At 42.4% G+C, this 19,708-nt stretch overlaps 1 protein-coding gene across 1 annotated transcript in view; it reads right to left on the bottom strand.

Annotated features, from left to right (window-relative positions):
• Window positions 1–16,643, bottom strand: part of RMC1 (regulator of MON1-CCZ1) — a 30,718-nt gene extending 14,075 nt beyond the window's left edge. The window contains exons 1-7 of the mRNA XM_079982702.1: window positions 16,413–16,643; window positions 13,035–13,111; window positions 11,026–11,110; window positions 4,407–4,463; window positions 2,430–2,516; window positions 1,572–1,712; window positions 478–581 (exon numbers count right to left, since the gene is read on the bottom strand). Coding sequence (XP_079838828.1) covers window positions 478–581; window positions 1,572–1,712; window positions 2,430–2,516; window positions 4,407–4,463; window positions 11,026–11,110; window positions 13,035–13,111; window positions 16,413–16,523 — 662 coding nt within the window. The 5' untranslated portion in view covers window positions 16,524–16,643. The remainder of the gene's footprint in view (window positions 1–477; window positions 582–1,571; window positions 1,713–2,429; window positions 2,517–4,406; window positions 4,464–11,025; window positions 11,111–13,034; window positions 13,112–16,412) is intronic.
• Window positions 16,644–19,708: the final 3,065 nt, after the last annotated feature.

The following is a 19,708-nucleotide window of genomic DNA, read 5'->3' as shown; positions in this document are numbered from 1 at the left end:
GCAACTTCAAAGTTGCACAGAAAGGACCAGTATTTTTCAAGTTGAAAGGAAAGGGGAATTGAAAGATTCTGGGCTGAAAAGATGAAATGCATTCTTGTAGTAACCAAATAAAGAGAGTACAGTAAATATAGGGAAGATTGGGCCAAGGTCTTTGCTTGTCCCAGGCAGTTCCTTTTAGGGGGGGAAATCAATTTTAAGGTGTTCAAGAGGGGACTCTTGAATTCAAAACAAACTAGGCTTCAGTGCTCTGCTGTGTACATTTTAAGTTTCTTCTTTCCTTTGCTCACTGAAATAAGTGGGCTTAGAAAGTGACTGTTATCTGTAGCTATTTCACATCCTCTCTTAGGAAACAGAACTGTAGAGCAAACCAATTGCTTAGTAAGAAAGAAAGAAAAGGAAGAGATATTAAGGGCAACATATCCACATTTTAGGACATAAATCTAAAGGGAGAGAAAACACCCCAACGATAATACTTACATTGTAGCCATAGCAATATCTCTTTCAGAAAGACTGAGTTTGGACGCCTTTGGAGCTGCAGGTAATTCGATTTCAAACTTGGACAGCTTTGACATAGTTCCACCCTAGAAGAAAGCATGTTGAAAATGTTGCATATAATTCTAATTCTATGTGGTTCCTCTTATGGTCTGCATAAAAATTATCCCAGCCCACAATATTTTCTCTCAGAAACTTGAGTGTGTCCAGTACCAAGCAGTAAAATGAAGTTTTAAACTTGCAATTCTAAATTTGCAACTTAATATTATACTCGTTGATTTTAATGATCCACAAAAATAGGTTTATGATTGAGTGAACTGTTCATTAAATAACCTATCCGAGGCATCCATTTCGCTACTTAATATTCCAACATTAACTATTAAGTAAGCTAGCACAAACTGAAGCTAGAAAATGTCCAAGGTACTTTGTCATCTAAAAATATTCTGCTGGCACTGAATCTGTCCGCCCCCCGCCCACCTTACAGTTTTTTCTCAAAATTAATTTGCAGCTGTGACCTGCACTACTAAATCAACTTACAAAAACCTCATCTTTGGGGAAAAGGAAATTAAGTCATGGGGTTAAAACAAAAGTTATACATTTTGACCGACTTCTGACATGTTTTACTGGAGACTTTTCCTTTGAAATCTTGACAACATAAAAAAAATCTATAGGTCAAAGCAGGTGCTGAATAGAAGGTGTGTTTTTCATAAATTCTGGGGACAGATGGTAGATAAATGAAAAGAAGTAGAGAGTCGCTGCAGCTCCATGATGCTTCCAAGTTCCAACACACACACACCCCATACACCCACACACCCTCCACACACACCCACACACACCCTCCACACAAAACTGTCTTCCAGATAAACCATTTGCTGACCAGAGCATACAAACAGCACCTCCAAGTGCCATATAAGACATAGCCAAGCTTAAAGCCAAAGAAGTAGGAAAGGTGTGTATATTTGGGAGCAAATGAAAGGCAAGGGAATGTAATGCAACGCAGCATAATTTTAAAAAGCTCTCTGAGCAGCTAATTAAAGCAATGTGGATGATAACACTGGACACTTGACTACTACTATTACCTTAAAATAGAACGGCTGTAGAACATTTCCAAGAACTGTGGTAGACAGAAGAATTACGGAACTCTCAGGACAGTACATGTACCAGTTTACGTTGATATTCTGACTCTTCAAAAGTTTTAAAGTTCGCTTCTCTGGTAACACCTGAAGACACAAACAAATTCCAGTATATTTCCAAAAATGTAATATATTTTACAGTTGCTAATCCAAAGAAATATTTAAATTTGCTCTAGGTGGGCAGACAGCATGTGCAGAATCTGGTTGTCAAAACTTCTGAGTTGTATAGCAATAATAATAATAATAATAATAATAATTTATTTATACCCCAGCCACTCTGGGTAGCTTTCAACTGAATAATAAAAACACAATATACAGCATCAAACATTAAAAACTTCCCTAAACAGGGCCACCTTCAGATGTCAGGTGTGTATCAAAGTGGAATCAGGTAACACTGATTCTTCAAGCAGCTCCCTATATGCTACTGAGGCCAATTAGAGGTACTGACATTATGATATAAAGCCCTGGCACAAATACTTTAAGGAGAGCCTCTCCCAACATCCATCACCTCAAGTCTTGCGATCTGGAAGGGAGGCCCTTCCTGTCGTCCCACTAACTGCTTAGAATTGGGAGCACTGCTGATAGATCTTTCCTGCAGTATTGTCTTAGAATATTCATTTCCTTCTTCACCAATATGGGATTACTTAAGTGTGGAAAGGAAAATTTAAATTTCAAAAGCCAAACACAAAATTACAGGATTTAGCTCATCTGGCACTGAAATATCACCTGGCCTTTAAAACAGAGCAAATATGGCAGAACAACGTAACATACTTTAAAAAAAAGAAATCAGATTGTTTTTCTTACCTGATAAAACTCAATTCCCTGATCTGTTATGAAGACGATTTCTGCAGAGCCTGTCCAGCAGAATCCTAAAATGTTGGCATTCTTGGTCTTTAACAGCAAACAACATTCAGTTGAAATAGGCGAATATGCATACAAGTTCATTTAAGGCAGAATTATCATGGGTCTCCTGTTCTAGTTTACATGTTTCAGTTCCAGCAGTAAATCTAGAAAGGAGTCCCCCGAGCTGAAGAGTGTCACAAGTGCTTTGATGTGCAAGTAAAGCTTCCAAGCAAATATGAATCCTCATTGACAATATTTTATCATATACATCCTGCATGTTTGTCACGATGAAAATACAAGAATTATATTATCACATACCCTTGTCAAGCATCCTAAAGCTTAGTTTATAATAAAGAAATATGAAACCAAACTTAGAATCTCATCCTATGCATGCATACTCAGAGCAAATTCTACTAAGTTCATTGCAACATTAAGCTTTCAAATGCAATTGAAATATTCAGTGAAGATTTGTAGCAGTTATACTGTAAAACAGGACGTCTGATAACATGGCTATCTCATCACCCTCTCACGAAAAAATGCAAATCCACACATGTTAAGCAAAGGCATCCAATGTCAGTCATGCCAATCATTACATTGTATCTGTTATTTGTATCTGTAACTATCTGTGTTAGATGTTACTCATAATGCTCCATTCTAAGTAACTAGAAGCATGTTGAAAAATGGACAAAGCAAAATTAATCTGAATTAATTCTAATCCCCTGAGTTGTCAGGGGATTGAAATACTCTGCATCAGTTACTAGGTTTAAGAAATATAAAAAATAACGGTAGAATGTTTGTTGCATGCTATTCACACTGCCCACTAAAGATCACACAAACTACAAAAGATTGACTGGAGCATTAGAAAACACCTACAAGCAGTCTTGAGGTTTTCAGGAAAAGTTGGTCAGCCATGTGTCAGAGACACCAGAATCACGGAATAGTCTGTCTTATGACACAACTTGTGTACTTTTGCAGAAAGGTGAGGAAATTCATCAACAACACCAACAACAGAAAGCTGCTGTATTGGACTCTTTCACAATGACTCTAAAAGCTGCTTCACGTAATTAGAATTTATCACATGGATGTAGGTTCTATGAAATAAAATTGCATGTACACAAGCACAATTCAGACTACCCTCTCCATGCATTCAAGAACACGTGATGAAGAGACATGGGACAGTATGAGCTAGCATAGCGGTTTGCGCAGGATTAGTGGTTTCCTGAATCCACTCAAGCAGGTAAATTACAAAACTGGATTTTGGAGAAATATGGGAAGAATTGATTCATATCACTATGAACATCAGCACCGTGAGCTTTTTCAAGATAGGATAACTGAAATTTTATCACGTGCTTCCATTGAATAAATGTTTCAGAGCAGTTCGCAAGACTACTAAATGGGAAGAGAAACTGCACTTTAAGAATAGATTATCTGCACTGCAATCTCATGAAGTGGCTGAGTACTTTTCAAAATTGATTATAAGCAAGAGAGGTTCCTAAAAAAGCAGAAGGGCTCTGCCTCTTGAAAGAGGATTGTTCATTATATATGCTTGGGACTTCTTTGTTACTTTCTACTGCTTGTTCAAGAACGGATTTGGGGATTTTAATACTTCCAACTATGAAATCTGATGCACTTAAATGAACAAGCTTTCTCCTCCTCACCTCCCAATGTTCATCATTGTAAAATGAGAGCTACTGGCTAAACCTTGCTGATGGTCAACATTATTTTTAAAGGCAAGAATACTGGTGATGGTGGGCAACTAGAACCTAAAGCATTCTGAAGAACTACAATAGCAGCATAAAAGTGAGATGACTCCATTCTGCATTTTGAAACCTTTTTTATGAACCAGCAAACTGAAGGTTAATGGAGGTAACAATATTTTAAAGATTTAACTTAGTTAACTAAGTTAACTAAGTTAACTTAGTATTTGTTTAAACATACCTTGCATTCTTGAGTATATTCTATCTGTGGGAAGTCTGGAATGAAGTTCAGAAAGTCCTGGAACAACAAGAAAAGCAGCAATTAAGAAACATGTAGGCTGAAACCACACAGTGTTTGGTACATCTAAGCTCACCGATTTTAATTGGCTTAGCCAGGGGTCAGCAAACTTTTTCAGCAGGGGGCCAGTCCACTGTCCCTCAGACCTTGTGGGGGGCCAGACTATATTTTGGGGGGAAAAACATATGAACAAATTCCTATGCCCCACAAATTGTTGATTTGTAGCATCCAAGTGCACAGCGGAATGATGAGGAATACGTGCCAACATGCTCTATATAGCTTTATTTACATTTCAAAACTGGTAGATTACAGAAAACCATCTTGTCTCTGCCGGAGCAGAAAACTGCATCCACTCTCCTCTGAAACTCAGAGAGAATCACACTGTGTGAGAACAGTGAAAAACAGGAAACCAGTGTACGTCACATCCAGTTTCCCTTTCCCGTGGGAAAACTCCAACAGTAACTCTGTGGAATGTAAACATTGTCTTGTGACAAGCCTTTCGCTGCACAGTGAAGAGAGCAGAAACCAACATCCTCCCCCTTTCTGTGAACACCACTGGGCAGCGTGTTCGTACAATATCAGTACAAACCCAACTTCTGCACATAGGTACAGTGTTGATCCCTTGATACAATCTTGGACAATACATCAGCAGGAATTTCATTACCTGGCATATAGGACACCGTTACGAGTCCCTTCTGAATACGTTCCCTAGCATGTTGCACCTTCAGTTGCAAGTGCTTCGTGCTTTGCTTACAACCTTCAGAATTCAGCAAAGCCAAACATGCTTTGTTGTCCTGGTAAACCTGGATTGGACATTTGACAGGAATTTTCATGTCTTTGCACAATTGTAACAACCATTCACAATCCTTAAGTGAATAAGACAGTGCATTCAGTTCAGCTTCACAAGTACTTAAGCTAACTGTTGTTTGCTTTTTGCATGACCAATCAAATAGAGCCTGATTGTACATGTAGCAAACTCCAGACGTGCTTCTCCTGTCTGTAGTGTCACTTCCAAAACTTGCATCTGCAAATATCTCAAGACCACCAGACTTCTGATTGTTAAATCTCAGTCTGTAATGCATAGTGCCTTTCAAATACCGCGCTATGCGTTTCAGAGCTTTCCAATCCTTAACAGTAGGATTGTTGACTTGTCTGCTTAGCAAATTACAGCTAACAGCAATGTCTGGTCTTGAACATCTGGCAATGAAGTTTAGCTTGCCTAGCACACTTCTGTACAGTGTAGTGTCAGAAAATGCTTCTTCAGTGTCATCTACCTGATAACCTGTTGTCATCGGTGTGTCTACAGGGTTAGCATCCATCAGGTTTAGTTTGCTTAACACATCAGCAATTTTCCGTGACTGGTGTACTAGAATGTTACCATCTTGATCTTTCTCTATTTCCAGAGATAGGTAGTTGTTTACCTCACCAAGATCTTTCATGTCAAAGTGCTCTTTCAGTTGAGCTAGGGCGTTATTGTACATTGTGACATCATCCCAAAAGAATAAAAGATCATCAACATGAAACAAACAATACAGTTTCCTTTGCCCCTCCTCTTTGACAAATACACATGGATCAGCTTTCCCTTGCTGAAAACCTAGAGAAAACAATACTTCAGTGAGTTTTGTGTGCCAACACCGTGCACTTTGTTTGAGACCATAAAGGGATCTTTTCAGAGCACAAACATATCCCTGTTTTACCTGTACGCCATCAGGTGGAAGCATATAAAGAGATTCATCTAGAGATCCGTACAGAAAAGCTGTATTCACATCGTGGTGACTAATGTGTAGATTCTCCTCTGCAGCTAGCTTGAGCATAAGCCTAATGCTCTCATACCTCACTGTGGGTGAGTAGGTCTCATGATAGTCTTCACCTGGTACCTGTGCAAAACCTCTGGCTACCAATCTGGCTTTGTGTCTGACTATCTTGCCATTTTGATCTGTCTTCGCTTTGAAGACCCATTTGCTTCCAAGCAGTTTCATTCCTGGAACTACTGGAACAAGTTCCCATGTTTTGTTCCTTTCCAAGGAATCAAGCTCAGCCTTCATGGCATTTAACCATGGTTCAGCTTCCTTTGAATCCAAATCCTGGATCTCTTGGAAACTTGAAGGTTCAAATTCCTTCTTGGAGCTTTTAACAGCTGTTACTGCTATCTTGGCAAACTCATCAGCAAATCTCTTTGGAGGTCTGCCTTTTGTGGCTTTTTGTGACCTGCGAATTAGCCTTAGGTCTTCAACACTCTCCTCTTCCTTCTTAGGAGAAAAACGACCTATTGTGAACAATGGTTCCTCCAATTCTTGATCAGAGCTTTCAGAGGGTCGCATAGAGGCTTTCGCACTCTTGAAATCCTCTGAATCACCTGATTCAGTTTCAGACTCAGAATCAGTTTCAGTCTCAGAATCAGAACTTTCATCAGTGGGTGTGGGTGGTTGTGGTTGCTTTTGACTATCCTCAGTCTCATCACTGTCATCAGGGTAACATTGGAAAATTCCCACATTCTCCCCCCACTTGGCATTGTACTCAACACTTCTTGTGAGCTTAATGGTCTTAGAGTCAGTCATCCTTATTCTGTAAGAACCTTTCTCATAACCTAGAAAGATACCATGCAAACCACGCTTGTCTACCTTGGAGTTTTGTGGTGAGTGAACCCACATGTCAGAACCAAAAATTTTCATGTGTTTGATGTATGGCTTCTTGCCAAACATCTTCTCATAGGGGGTACAACCAATCGCTGAAGATAACCTGCGATTATAACTGTAAGTGAAACATGAGAGAGCTTCGGCCCAATAACTCTCTGGAAGATTTGCATCATGCAGCAAGGTTTTTAACCCTTGAAGCAATGTCTGATTTGCTCGTTCTGCAAGTCCATTCTGCCATGGCGAGCGAGGACTAGACAAATCGTGTTGAATTCCTTTCTCAGTCAGAAAAACTTCAAACTGCTGAGAAGTGAATTCTCCTCCGCGATCTGTGAAAAGAATTTTTACCTTCTTACCATGCACATTTTCCAACCAAGCACAGAATTCCTTGAACCTAGGAAAAGCCTCTGATTTCTGCTTGAGATTGTACACATAAATATACCTGGAAAATGCATCAATGAGAACCATGAAGTACCTATTTCCACCCAAAGAGGGCGCTAGTGGTCCAACCAAATCAGCATGAACAATTTGGTATGGTTCTGTAGCTTGCCTACTAGACACCTTACCTTTCGCAGCCATTTTCACCTTGTTTGCTGCGCATGCCTTACACTTCATGTGGTACCTGCAGGGTTTAATAGTCATACCTTCAACCAAGGCAGGCATTTTAGATACTGCCTCAAAACCCAAATGACCAAATTTTCGATGAAAATCATGAATACATTCTGCATGCAAACTTTTGTTAGAACCTGCAATGCAACAAGTGTCATCCTGCACAACATCATCATAATACAAAACATATAAACGATCAACATATTCAGCATACAATACATAATCATTTTTCTTTGTGATGATGCACCTTTTGTTCTTAAAGGAAACGTCAATGTTCCGCTCATTCAGCTGTCCGACGCTGAGCAGATTATGTTTAGCATCTGGAACATAAAGTACATTCTGTATCGATAAGTCCAAACTGTGAAGAACAACAGTTCCGTAGCCTTTACTGGGAATTGTGTGGTCATCCGCCTGGTGAATCGCACCTTCCTGCGGTGTAAAAGACACGAACAGTCGCTTATCGTTGCACATGTGGTGGGTAGCCGCTGAATCAACAACGAAGAAAGATCTAGACGTCTTCTGGACCTCTGCAACTTTTGGAGTGAAGCGTGAGACCATTGCTTTGTGCTGCGTTGTCCTGGACACCGGACCTTTGCCTCTGCTTTGGCCTTTTCCACGCGATGAGCTTTCGCTGCGTTGCTCTGTCTTGGCCCTGGGATATCTGCATTCCCTCTTCATATGGCCTAGACGTCCACACGAGTAGCATTTCACTGCCTTCAAAGCTTTGGCGCCATCTGGTGGTTCCACTGCATTCTGGGATGACGTCTGTGAAGACTCCCCCTTACCCATGCAGCTATCACCCTGGCAATCTCCTTCATTTTGAATCATGGCAGTATCACTGGCTACTCTGAGCTGAGCATGTGGCTGATTGGCATCAGATTCCCCACTTGCATCAGCCAGCCTTCTGCAGCTAGCCATCTTATGCAGCTTGTTGAAGTAAAACATAGTAGATTCAGCTTCTGTCCTCAAGTGTGCCTCCCTCAAAGCTCCCCAAATTTCTCTGGCTGAGGTCTTATCACGCAATAGACAGAGCTCTTCTGGGGATACTATCAATGTAAGAGTTCCCCTTGCTTTGGAATCTTTAGCTTTCCATGCATCTGTAACTGGAGCTGGGGGGGTGTCTGTAATAACTTCAAACAGACCCTCTTTCCGCAGAATAGCCTCTGCATAGATAACCCAGTCCGTATAATTTTTCTTATTGAGCTTGGGAATCCCACAAGCATCCTGAAGGGCCATCATGACTCTGGCATTAGCCTTCTGCATCATCTCTGCTGCTTTAAACAAGCTGCTTTATACAAGCTGCATCTCTGCTGCTTCAAGCCTCATTCCAAAGGCAAGTTCAAAACAGCTTTCTCTCTGCCCTAAATCATGCTGCGTCACTTCTACAGCTGCTTCAGCCCTTGTAAAAGTTACTTTCGATTTCGCCAGCATAGGCATAGCCGCTGCCTGTAGCCGGCAAACGGACATAAAAGTTCAAAGTCCAGCCATAAAGCCATTAATTAGATGCTGGCAGGCTGCCCGGAGCAGTAGCACATACCTCATCAATCATCTTGACGCGCAGATACCGTCCGATCCGTCCCTCTGCATTCCTTTGCATTCTTCGCCGGCACTCCGAAGTCCATCCGTCACTGTGACTGCGTTGTTTCTGGGCCCATAACCATAATGTTGATTTGTAGCATCCAAGTGCACAGCGGAATGATGAGGAATACGTGCCAACATGCTCTATATAGCTTTATTTACATTTCAAAACTGGTAGATTACAGAAAACCATCTTGTCTCTGCCGGAGCAGAAAACTGCATCCACTCTCCTCTGAAACTCAGAGAGAATCACACTGTGTGAGAACAGTGAAAAACAGGAAACCAGTGTACGTCACATCCAGTTTCCCTTTCCCGTGGGAAAACTCCAACAGTAACTCTGTGGAATGTAAACATTGTCTTGTGACAAGCCTTTCGCTGCACAGTGAAGAGAGCAGAAACCAACACAAATAACCCAGAGGTGCATTTTAAATAAAAGGACACATTCTACTCATGTAAAAACATGCTGATTCCCGGACCGTCCATGGGCTGGATTTAGAAGGCAATTGGCCGGGTCTGGCTCCCAGGCCTTAGTTTGCCTACCCATGGCTTAGGCACACCTAACTGCATAGAGTAAGACTATTAATATACTTGAATCTCCTTCGTAAATTAAGACAGACATCTAAGAGCTTCTTTTCTGTTTTAATATCCTACTTTCCACCTAAATGCTCCCTAAACTTTAATTGGCCATGGAATGCAATACTGTTCAAGACATTGCAGAAATGTAAAGGAGAAAATTATGTACAGACAAATGTAATGGTGAGTCATAATACTGTCATAATTCAGATCCCAAGCTCTTGCCTCCAGAGCTGCAGTTGCACTCAGGGTAAGCTAATAAAAGGTAAAGGTAAAGGTACCCCTGCCCGTACGGGCCAGTCTTGACAGACTCTGGGGTTGTGCGCCCATCTCACTTAAGAGGCCAGGGGCCAGCGCTGTCCGGAGACACTTCCGGGTCACGTGGCCAGCGTGAAATCGCTGCTCTGGCGAGCCAGAGCCGCACACGGAAACGCCGTTTACCTTCCCGCTGGTAAGCGGTCCCTATTTATCTACTTGCACCCGGAGGTGCTTTCGAACTGCTAGGTTGGCAGGTGCTGGGACCAAGCAGCGGGAGCGCACCCCGCCGCAGGGATTCGAACCGCCGACCTTTCGATCGGCAAGTCCTAGGCGCTGAGGCTTTAACCCACAGCGCCACCTGCGTCCTAGGGGTAAGCTAATAGTAAATATATTAAAACAAAATAAAAGAAAAAAAAAAACCCTGCAGAGAACCCATTACAAGACATCAGCCATCAAGGACAAAAGAAATGGCTATAAACACTCCCACGTGCCCCTAGACAGAGGTTTAAATAGAATAAAGAAATAAAACCCAAGAGGTTCAATTCAATCAAGTTTCTTTAATCTTCCTTTCCCTAATTACAGTGGTACCTCGGTTTAAGAAAGATTTGGTTTACAAACTCAGCAAAACCAGAAATAGTGTCTTGGTTTGAGAACTTTACCTCGGTCTAAGAACAGAATCCAAATGGTGGAAGGGCACTGATAGTGGAAGGCCTCATTAGGGAAAGTGCGCCTTGGTTTAAGAACGGTTTTGGTTTAAGAACGGACTTCCAGAATGGATTAAGTTTGTAAACCGAGCTACCACTGTACCTCTAAGCCACAGTGACTGTATTAACATTATCAGCTACTCTATTAGTCTAGATTTCATTGTGCTTGACTATCTGGGTTATTTTTTAAGACTTGCAATTTCTTACCACATTCTTTGATGTTCTCTGGACAGCCAATATCTTGTTGCCCAAGGAAAATTTGATGCACTTCACTTCCCCTTTGTCTTCCATTCTATAAAACAATAAATTGTCAGAGGAGATAATTTATGGCCATTTTACACAGAAAACCTATATACATTTTTCAGAAGCAATGGGCATGCATGCAGTGGGCACTGCTCCTAGTTATGCCAGGAGGCCAAAAATCAAAGCACAAAATAGATAATTGAATACTAGCAACATGCCTGTGATTATGGCAGGTTGGAAAGCATGTATGTCTGTGCTGAAGGAGGTCCTCTATACTACCAAGGTCCCAATACACCTACACTGCCCTCCCTGCTGCCACAAATTCCTTGTTAATCATAGCTGTCAAGCTTTCCTTTTTTGCGGGAAATTTCCTTATTCCTGCGCCATTTCCCGTTGCTATCCTGGATTGTTAAGATATCCCATAGACTGTCCCCAGGACAGGTGAGGCTGCTGATCCCTTATTTTCAAATCTGAAAGTTGACAGCTATGTTGTTAATGAGTGCTGGATTTGCTCAGTATTGTGGATAAAATGTATTATTTTTATTAATTAAATTTATATATTGCCCTTCATCTGAGGATCACAGGGCAGTTGACAATATGAAAACAGAAAAATATATACCATAGTAACAAACAAAAACAATAACCCCACAAACACTAGCTGACCCTTCTATCGTGTCTCCCACAGTGATTTATTTTTCTTAAAGGAACGAATGACAAGAGAAAGTAAAGGGACGCTCTTAAGGAAACCATCAGGAAAGGAGTTAAAACCAAGTCCTGCCCCTGTTCACCCTGGGGTATGAGGGAGGAAAAAACCAAGACATCTGCTATATTGAAACAAATAACATTCTTTATTCAGAGGGACTTTTGGAGGATGCTTCTTTGTTTAAGTTTTGAACAAAGTTTATTAACAAACAAAAATAATTTGAATTTGTTCAGTCTTAAGACCAAAAGGCAAGGACCTCCTGCCCCCTGTATACTGCAAGCCGATCACTGAGACTGCTTTCTGGAAGGCAAAACACCATCCCTAAATTTCAGAAACCAGATTTAGTCTGTTTAATTTCAGGAGCTCTTCACACTATGAATGTGGTGCTAATATTTATATTTCTGATGTTTTAATCTATGTTTTAAATGCTGTATTTTTATGTTTTATTTTTCACTGTAAACCACTTTGAGACATATACTGAAAGGCAGGGTGTAAATCCCTTAAATAAATGGCCAGATTATGTTTCACCTCAACTGTAGAAGCTTAAGACTGCTTATCTGGTCCTATAATTCAAAGGAACTCCTGAGAAGTAAGCCAGCCAGAATGACAAAGATAACGAACCCACAGCTTTATGCTATGATGATTCCAAATATGTCACAATCTAAAAGCAGTCAGCCAGAGTAGGCTGTATACATTTCTTAAAAAGTTGTAGGTCTTGTGTATTAAATGAAACACAAGTGGCCTTAACTAGTCACACAAATCAGCATTTTCAAAGAAGCATTCAGTTTTCTCTTACAACAAAAAAATTGTGTTTTGTATCAAGGTAGAATCTTAGACAGGGACACGGGTGGCGCTGTGCTCTAAACCACAGAGCCTAGGACTTGCCGATCAGAAGGTCGGCGGTTTGAATCCCCGCGACGGGGTGAGCTCCCATTGCTCGGTCCCTGCTCCTGCCAACCTAGCAGTTTGAAAGCATGTCAAAGTGCAAGTAGATAAATAAGTACCACTCCGGTGGGAAGGTAAACGGCATTTCCGTGCACTGCTCTGGTTCGCCAGAAGCAGCTTAGTCATGCTGGCCACATGACCTGGAAGCTGTACGCCGGCTCCCTCGGCCAGTAAAGCGAGATGAGCGCTGCAACCCCGGAGTCGGTCAAAATTGGACCTAATGGTCAGGGGTCCCTTTACCTTAGAATCTTAGACACTGCAACTAAAGCCCAACTCCAGGCTATCAAGAGATTAAGCAGCATACTCTGTTTTAGAGCACACTTACCTGAATGAGATGGGATTGCGGTCTTCCAAGCCTTTAACTACGACTCCAGTAGCTCCACCAGATCGAACAGCAAAAACCTAAGTAATTAAAAAGTTAATATCCGGATTTAGGTTCATTTTAGTACAGGGTTCTTAACTCACTGTGGTCAGTGACTGAAATCAATCTATTCATTCATTCATTCATGGTTCTTAACCTGTGGTTCATGGATGGGCTTCACAGAGTCAATAAACCAGGAGCAAAAAAAAAAGAAAAAAAAAGAGCAAGTTTGATGCAAAAGTTTGTTTATGTTTATGTGCATTTTTCTGAGGAGGGGGTCAATAGCTTTCATCAGATTCTCAAAGGGAACCATGACGCTAACAAGGTTAAGAACCACTGCTCTTGAAACTTTCAAAGTAAGATAAACATCAGATTTTCTAAGATAAACTGTATACAGTAAGATTAACATCAGTGGTACCTCGGGTTAAGAACTTAATGCATTCTGGAGGTCCGTTCTTAACCCGAAACTGTTCTTAACCTGAAGCACTATTTTAGCTAATGGGGCCTCCCACCGCCACCACACGATTTCTGTTCTCATCCTGAAGCAAAGTTCTTAACCCAAGGTACTATTTCTGGGTTAGCGGAGTCTGTGACCTGAAGCGTCTGTAACTCGAGGTACCACTGTATCCCTTTCTAATTATGAATGTAGTTTAATTTAATGCATTGCTCATTTAAAAAACTGGTTTAACCCTTTTATTTAAAATATAAAGGACGAGTTCTCATTATTTTCTCTAAATGTCAACAGTTGCAGTTCCTTCTTGGCCACTTGCATGCTGCTCATGGGTCCTCCCCAGCTAGGGCAATTTGAGGCTTGTTTCCAATGACTTCTCCCTACTGACAAATACTAGGTTAGAATATGTCAGTTGCATAATCCATTCTTACATGATATCACTCCCAAAGATTGCGCAGAAGCTGCAGCTCAACTGTTGGTGGCCTTGGGCAAGTGGAGGCATATAAATTTGTACAAGCTGCCAATGAGCTTATGAACCCGAAACAAGGAGCTCACTGGCAGTCAGAAGTCACATACATCTCAGAGATCACATCTCCTCAAATACGCTTATCTGCCTGCTAAGAGAAGGCTCTGCTCCAAGTTCCTGTTCAGGTAACGCTGGCTGGAATGAGGGGCAGTGCGCTTTCAGTAGCTGCTGAAGTTTTGCAGCTTCCTTTGCCACATTAAGGGAATTACCCAAGTGCTTTAGCTAGTGAGGACAAGGAAATAGGCTGGCAAGAGTGAAAGTAGAAACTGTTTTCTACCGTTATTTTGTTTGTACTTATTTGCTCTGGGATGTATTTTATGCCTGGGCACATTTAGAAAGGCAGGATAGAGATGGTTTAAACAAACAATATGCTTATTGGAAAAGTTCACTGATAACCAGACTGTGCACACACAAAAAAGTCACAACTTCCATAACCATGAACAGCTAAAAAGGGTGCTTCTGAGATTGTGAAAATTCGTGTCAAATGTTCTTCTAGTTCAACAACTGCAGGCACACACACACACTCAAATGTGCATTGCAACAGTTCGCACGTGGGAGAAAATGTTTTTTTGTTTGTTTAGTCCAATTACCAGCAGAAGGATGTTTAAACAGACCAGAGAGATGTCAAAGCTACAGTGTGGCAAACACAGGCTTTGATGTCAAATTTCAGATTCCCAGTTGTCTTTAAGACCAAGCTCACATGAAGCCCGTTCAAGAAACTTAAGCAATCATATGGAGAATCTGTAACAAAGAGATCACATGAAAGCACCCACTAATTAAATTAGTGTTTCAGACATGTGATTGTCACTAGAAGTTGTATTTTTCAAGAAAAATATTGCAAATTATATCAGTTTTGGCTCTTGCATTAAGAAAAGGGATAGAATGTTCTGTCATTAGTTATTTATGGCACCTTTAAAAAACTGATTCAAGAAAAAAAATATCTCTGCTAGCAAATTGAAGTGCTGAAGGTAAACTCATGGTAGGTGCAGAGATTGTGAAATGGACACCCAATTTGGCCTTCACCTTTCTGCCCATAGCATGATTTGTGTTCTATTAGTAAACTGAAGCAAACTGTCTATATGATGCAACAATGTGGACATCCCTACCAGGCAAAGCAAGTACTAATTCCAGAGAGCCAGAAGAACACCCAAAAAAGCCAATGCTCAGAACAGAGAGGGAACTGAACATTTAACATTTCTGTAGAACCGAAAGCATCAGTAAGGGCAGTTTCCCCGCAACCTAAGACACAATGAGCTGCACCTGAACTTCCCCTTCTTTGCAGCTATTAAAAGAAGTTCCTTGTTCCACCTGGTTATTTTACAGATACAAACATTTCACAAGATAATAGGCAGTGCTGCCCAACATCCACCCTTCTTACTGGTTATATTACTTCAAACAAATTGCAGGAAAGAAAAGCAGCCATCCTACAACCAAGTTGGAGAACCTTGCTGCAGCTAAAACAGCTGTGGGACAAAATTCTCACACAAGGCCTGCCTACAGCACCAAATCTCTTTCACTGAGAAGCCTCTGAATCATAATAATTATCAGGGCTGTTTTCATGACTGAGTTGTTAATTTGTGTGTTACTGAATAGATTTTTATGAACTCATAACTTTTTTTTTCTGTGTATATATTTGCTATTCTTTTTATTTAGTTGTTCCCCACTCCAGGATTAAACTATGTGATGATGACCAGGCTATAAATATATATCATCATCAGTATTTACAGAAGCCACCCATTCCAGTAGATCTGGATTCTAGCAGTGGCTTTCAACAGCTGATTCCGGATTTGCAAGTGGATGGTACACACACCCTTCTAAGATGGTCCACAAAGCACCACTCTTTCCAAGGTAGGCAAAGAGAGATTCATGTGGTATTTTTTTTTAAAAAAGACCACAGGCTCCCTGCGCATTTAAACAGGTTTTTCCTCAAATTTCGCTTAGTGCGGTTTTCCCTCTCATCCCTGCATTAAAAATCCCACCTGCGGAGCAACTGTTGAGAGATACAGAAGAGCCCCCCCCCCCGCCCATTACATTGAGTCGCCCCAGGGGAAAACAAGGCACGAAGATGGGCCCACACTGCGGGGGGGGGGGGAGAGAGTGGCAAGAGAAGCTCTGGAGCTACAGACTGCAGCTGGGGGTTTTGTTTTTGAAGGGCGGGTCGGTCTAGGAAAGTTGGAAAGCTCCTGCCTTTGCTGTATTTATTATTATTATGAGGCGCCTGCTATTCCCAGGGGTGGCGCCGCCAGCGAGCGCGTGACCGGCCGGTTCCACGGGGGCAGGCGCGCGCGGGGGGGGGGGGAGGGAACGGGCTGCCCGGCGGGTTCCGCCCCTTCCCTCGGCCCTGAGCCCCACCCTAGCCCCTCACCTGCTTATTGGCCTCGTCGAAGAAGACGCAGTTGACGGGGCTCGCCTTCTCGAAGTGCACGGGCCGCGCGCACAGCGCCAAGTAGTAGTCCTCGCTGGCGGCCGTCGCCATGGCAGCGGGAGAAGAGCCCCTCGGCGCCAAGCAACCGCCTCTCCCGCTTCGGGCCTTCCCGCGCCGCTTCCTCTCACTGTGGCCCCTCAAACCCGCTTCCCACACAACAAGCCGGTTCGTGGTGGATGCGGCTCTTCCTCCTCCTCCTCTGGGCGGCCGCACAAGCGCTTCCCGGTTAGGCGGCTCTTGCGCATGACGAGGGAGCTGCCGGCGGCCCTTAAAGGCGCCGCAGGACGACGCGGCAAAGGCCGCTTGACTGGAAATGTCGCTCCGCTCTTCTCACCAGCAGAAAGGGAGGAGGGGATGGGGTGGGGTGGGGGAAAAAAAAAGAAAATTATTGCTGTTCTTTATTAAATTTGTACGCCGCCCTATACCAGCAGGTCTCAGAACGGCAGTAAAATAAATTCACAGTATAGAAACAAAAAATACACGACAAAAATAAAAGCGAAGACCACCCAGCAGAGCATCTGATCAGATCGGGCCGGCATTGTCGCTTCTCCCGGTGGCCAGGCGGCCTCTGAGGTGACGCTCTGCAACCGGCCTTCAGACGTCTTGCCACCCAGAGGTTGGGCGATCTGGGCCTCCGCTGGTGTCCAGCTGAGGGGTCGTCATAGCAGGAGCACCAGCAGCGTCATATGCCTTAAGGTCGCCACCTGTCCCTTATAATAAGCGACGGTCCCTTATTCCAAGGGGAAATGCTGCTATTCGTCCTCCTCCTCCGCTGAGACGAACGCTGAGCTCCTCCCTCGCGTCTCCGCCGTTGCCTCCCTCCTGCGCGTCCGCGTTCTCTGTCTCTGTCTCTGTCTTTTTCTCTCTCCTTTCCCTACCCATTCCCTGTTACACTAAATCCAGGGAAGCGGGGGATACTAGGATGCGGCTGCGGCGGCTGCTGCTGCCTGGGTCCTCGTTGCTTTTACGTGCTTCCCTGACCCTGTTCTTTTATAGAGAGGGTAGGGTGGATATTGCAAATCTATTCTTTGGGTACGAAAGAACCCCCCCCCCCCCATTTAAAGTGCTTTAAATATGTACAGCAGATGAGGACTCAAAATTCCCTTGCAAGAAACTGTCCCAGTCCTAAATTCACTTTCAGCTTTGAAAATAAGTCCCAATTAAGTTCAGTTGGATTTACTTTCAAATAGAGAGGATGGAAGCCTTAAAATGGTTGTTGCTTTTATTTATTTATTTAAACTGATGCAAAATATTGTATAAAGGACAGGTCCAAAAAGAAAGCACACATGATAACCCTAGTGGTTAGATGAACTTATCTATGATGCATGTGTGTGAATGTGCCTGGCATTGGCAGCCACATGGAAAAGGATGCTGGAGGCAAAGCTCTATGAGGAAGAGAAACAGAATTTGTTGCTATATTCACCTCTTTCTTTTTATCTGGTTTCTACATTTACCATTCTTCTGACAAGCAGAAAATCAGCAGATGGGGAGGATGTGAGTCATTGAAATTAATGTGCATTGCGAACTTAGATCTGTAAATTTCATTTGGTCTCCTCTACCAGTATGACCAGCACTGGAAACAACCCATTGCAATGGATTGCTTTAAAGTCATTTCTGCGTCCGGTAAATTTTTACACCCCCCCCCAAACTTGCCCCATATTTTGCCCAGCCAAAGGTGGCAACCCTAATGTCAGTGCATGCTAAAATGTCAAGGAATGGTCCCCAAAGGCATGTTTGAGTTAAAAGTGGGTCCTGGGTCTGTTGATACTGGCAGCTGGCAGCATTCCAGGGTTGTGGGCATTCCCAGGGCTACCTGGAGATGCCAGGGATTGAACCCAGGACCTTCTGTGTTGCAAATGTACTGAGCTACAGCCCCAATTTAGCAAACAAACATTTGCTGCAATTCTGTACATGCTTACTTGGCACCAAGTTCCATTGAATCTAGTGGGCAGTGCTTCTAATGTACAGGATTACATAAATCCTAGACATTTGTCTAAACTTCAAAAGTCAATTTAACTAATAGCTATCATAATTTCTTGACCCCACAGATTTCATAATTGCATATTGTGTGACCAAGTGTCCGAATCTTGCTATCATTAGGCAATGAGGTAATAGGACCTGCAAGCTCTGCACTAAGTTGCCTGCTACTCTCAGATGCCAAGGAGCAAGGTGGGCCATTGCCTTAGTTAAAGGACGATGCAGCTGCCCATCAGGTCAGCTTCTGGACAGAGAATAGGAGATGCACACCATCTTGCACATCTCTTCTGCCAACAAAATGCCACAGAATAGACATGTTTCCCACTGTGGGGAGACTTGGCTCTCAACATGACAAATATTAAAGCATTTTACTTTCAATGCTTTTGTAAGCCAGGGAAGGATCACCTCCAGAAGAATCCTGCCATCAGTATTGGGTTGTATAAACAACGGTATCCATTATAACTGGATACGCAGAAGCATACTTGTACTAAGTTCCCAGAGCAGCTAAATGTCAATGCAATGCTACTTTGTAATATTAAAATAAGAAAAAAGTTTCTCATGACCTCAGGATTAGGATTACTCTGGGGAAGGCCTTCGAGATGTGTTTAGAAAAAGGCAACAGTGGATTTGTCTTTGACCTCTTTGGACCAGTACTGTCAAGCCTCTTACGTCCTACACACACTGCCCAACATAAATCAATCAATCAATCAATCAATCAATCAATCAATCAATCGCTGTATTTGACTAAAAGCCATTACAAATCCAATTACAAAACCAGCAAATCCAATAAAACCTGTTAAGAAAGACCCAGAAATAAGCAACCATTTACAATAAATCAAATTAATGAATCCCCTGCACAATCTAGTGTTGTCTTTTATGTGACTAGCATAAATATTTTTAGTGGCTTTTGCGAATAAAGCTGCTTTATATGTGACAAGTGGGTCGCAGTCATATAATAGCCAACATATTTTCACTTCAGGGTTCTGTCCCTGCAGCGGTGCAAACATCTGTTCCAAAAATCTTTCTGGGGTTTTGATAGAGCTGAGCTGACAATGGAGTATGTATGTAATGGGGAAGATCTTCTAACTTCACCTGCCCCACAAATACAGAATCTTAAATGCATTGGAACTTTCCTGTATCTTCCATCTAAGACTGATGTGGGCATTGTTTGAAAGTGTAGAATTGTAAAAGCAGTTCTCGGGGAGGCAAAGGGAGGCCTTTTGCTGTTGGAAAGGGTTTTGGTTTTACTTACAATACCA

This window comes from Podarcis cretensis, assembly GCF_951804945.1.
Source record: "Podarcis cretensis genome assembly, chromosome: 7".
In the NCBI taxonomy this organism is placed as follows: domain Eukaryota; kingdom Metazoa; phylum Chordata; class Lepidosauria; order Squamata; family Lacertidae; genus Podarcis; species Podarcis cretensis.
This window is presented reverse-complemented; position numbering and strand designations above follow the sequence as displayed.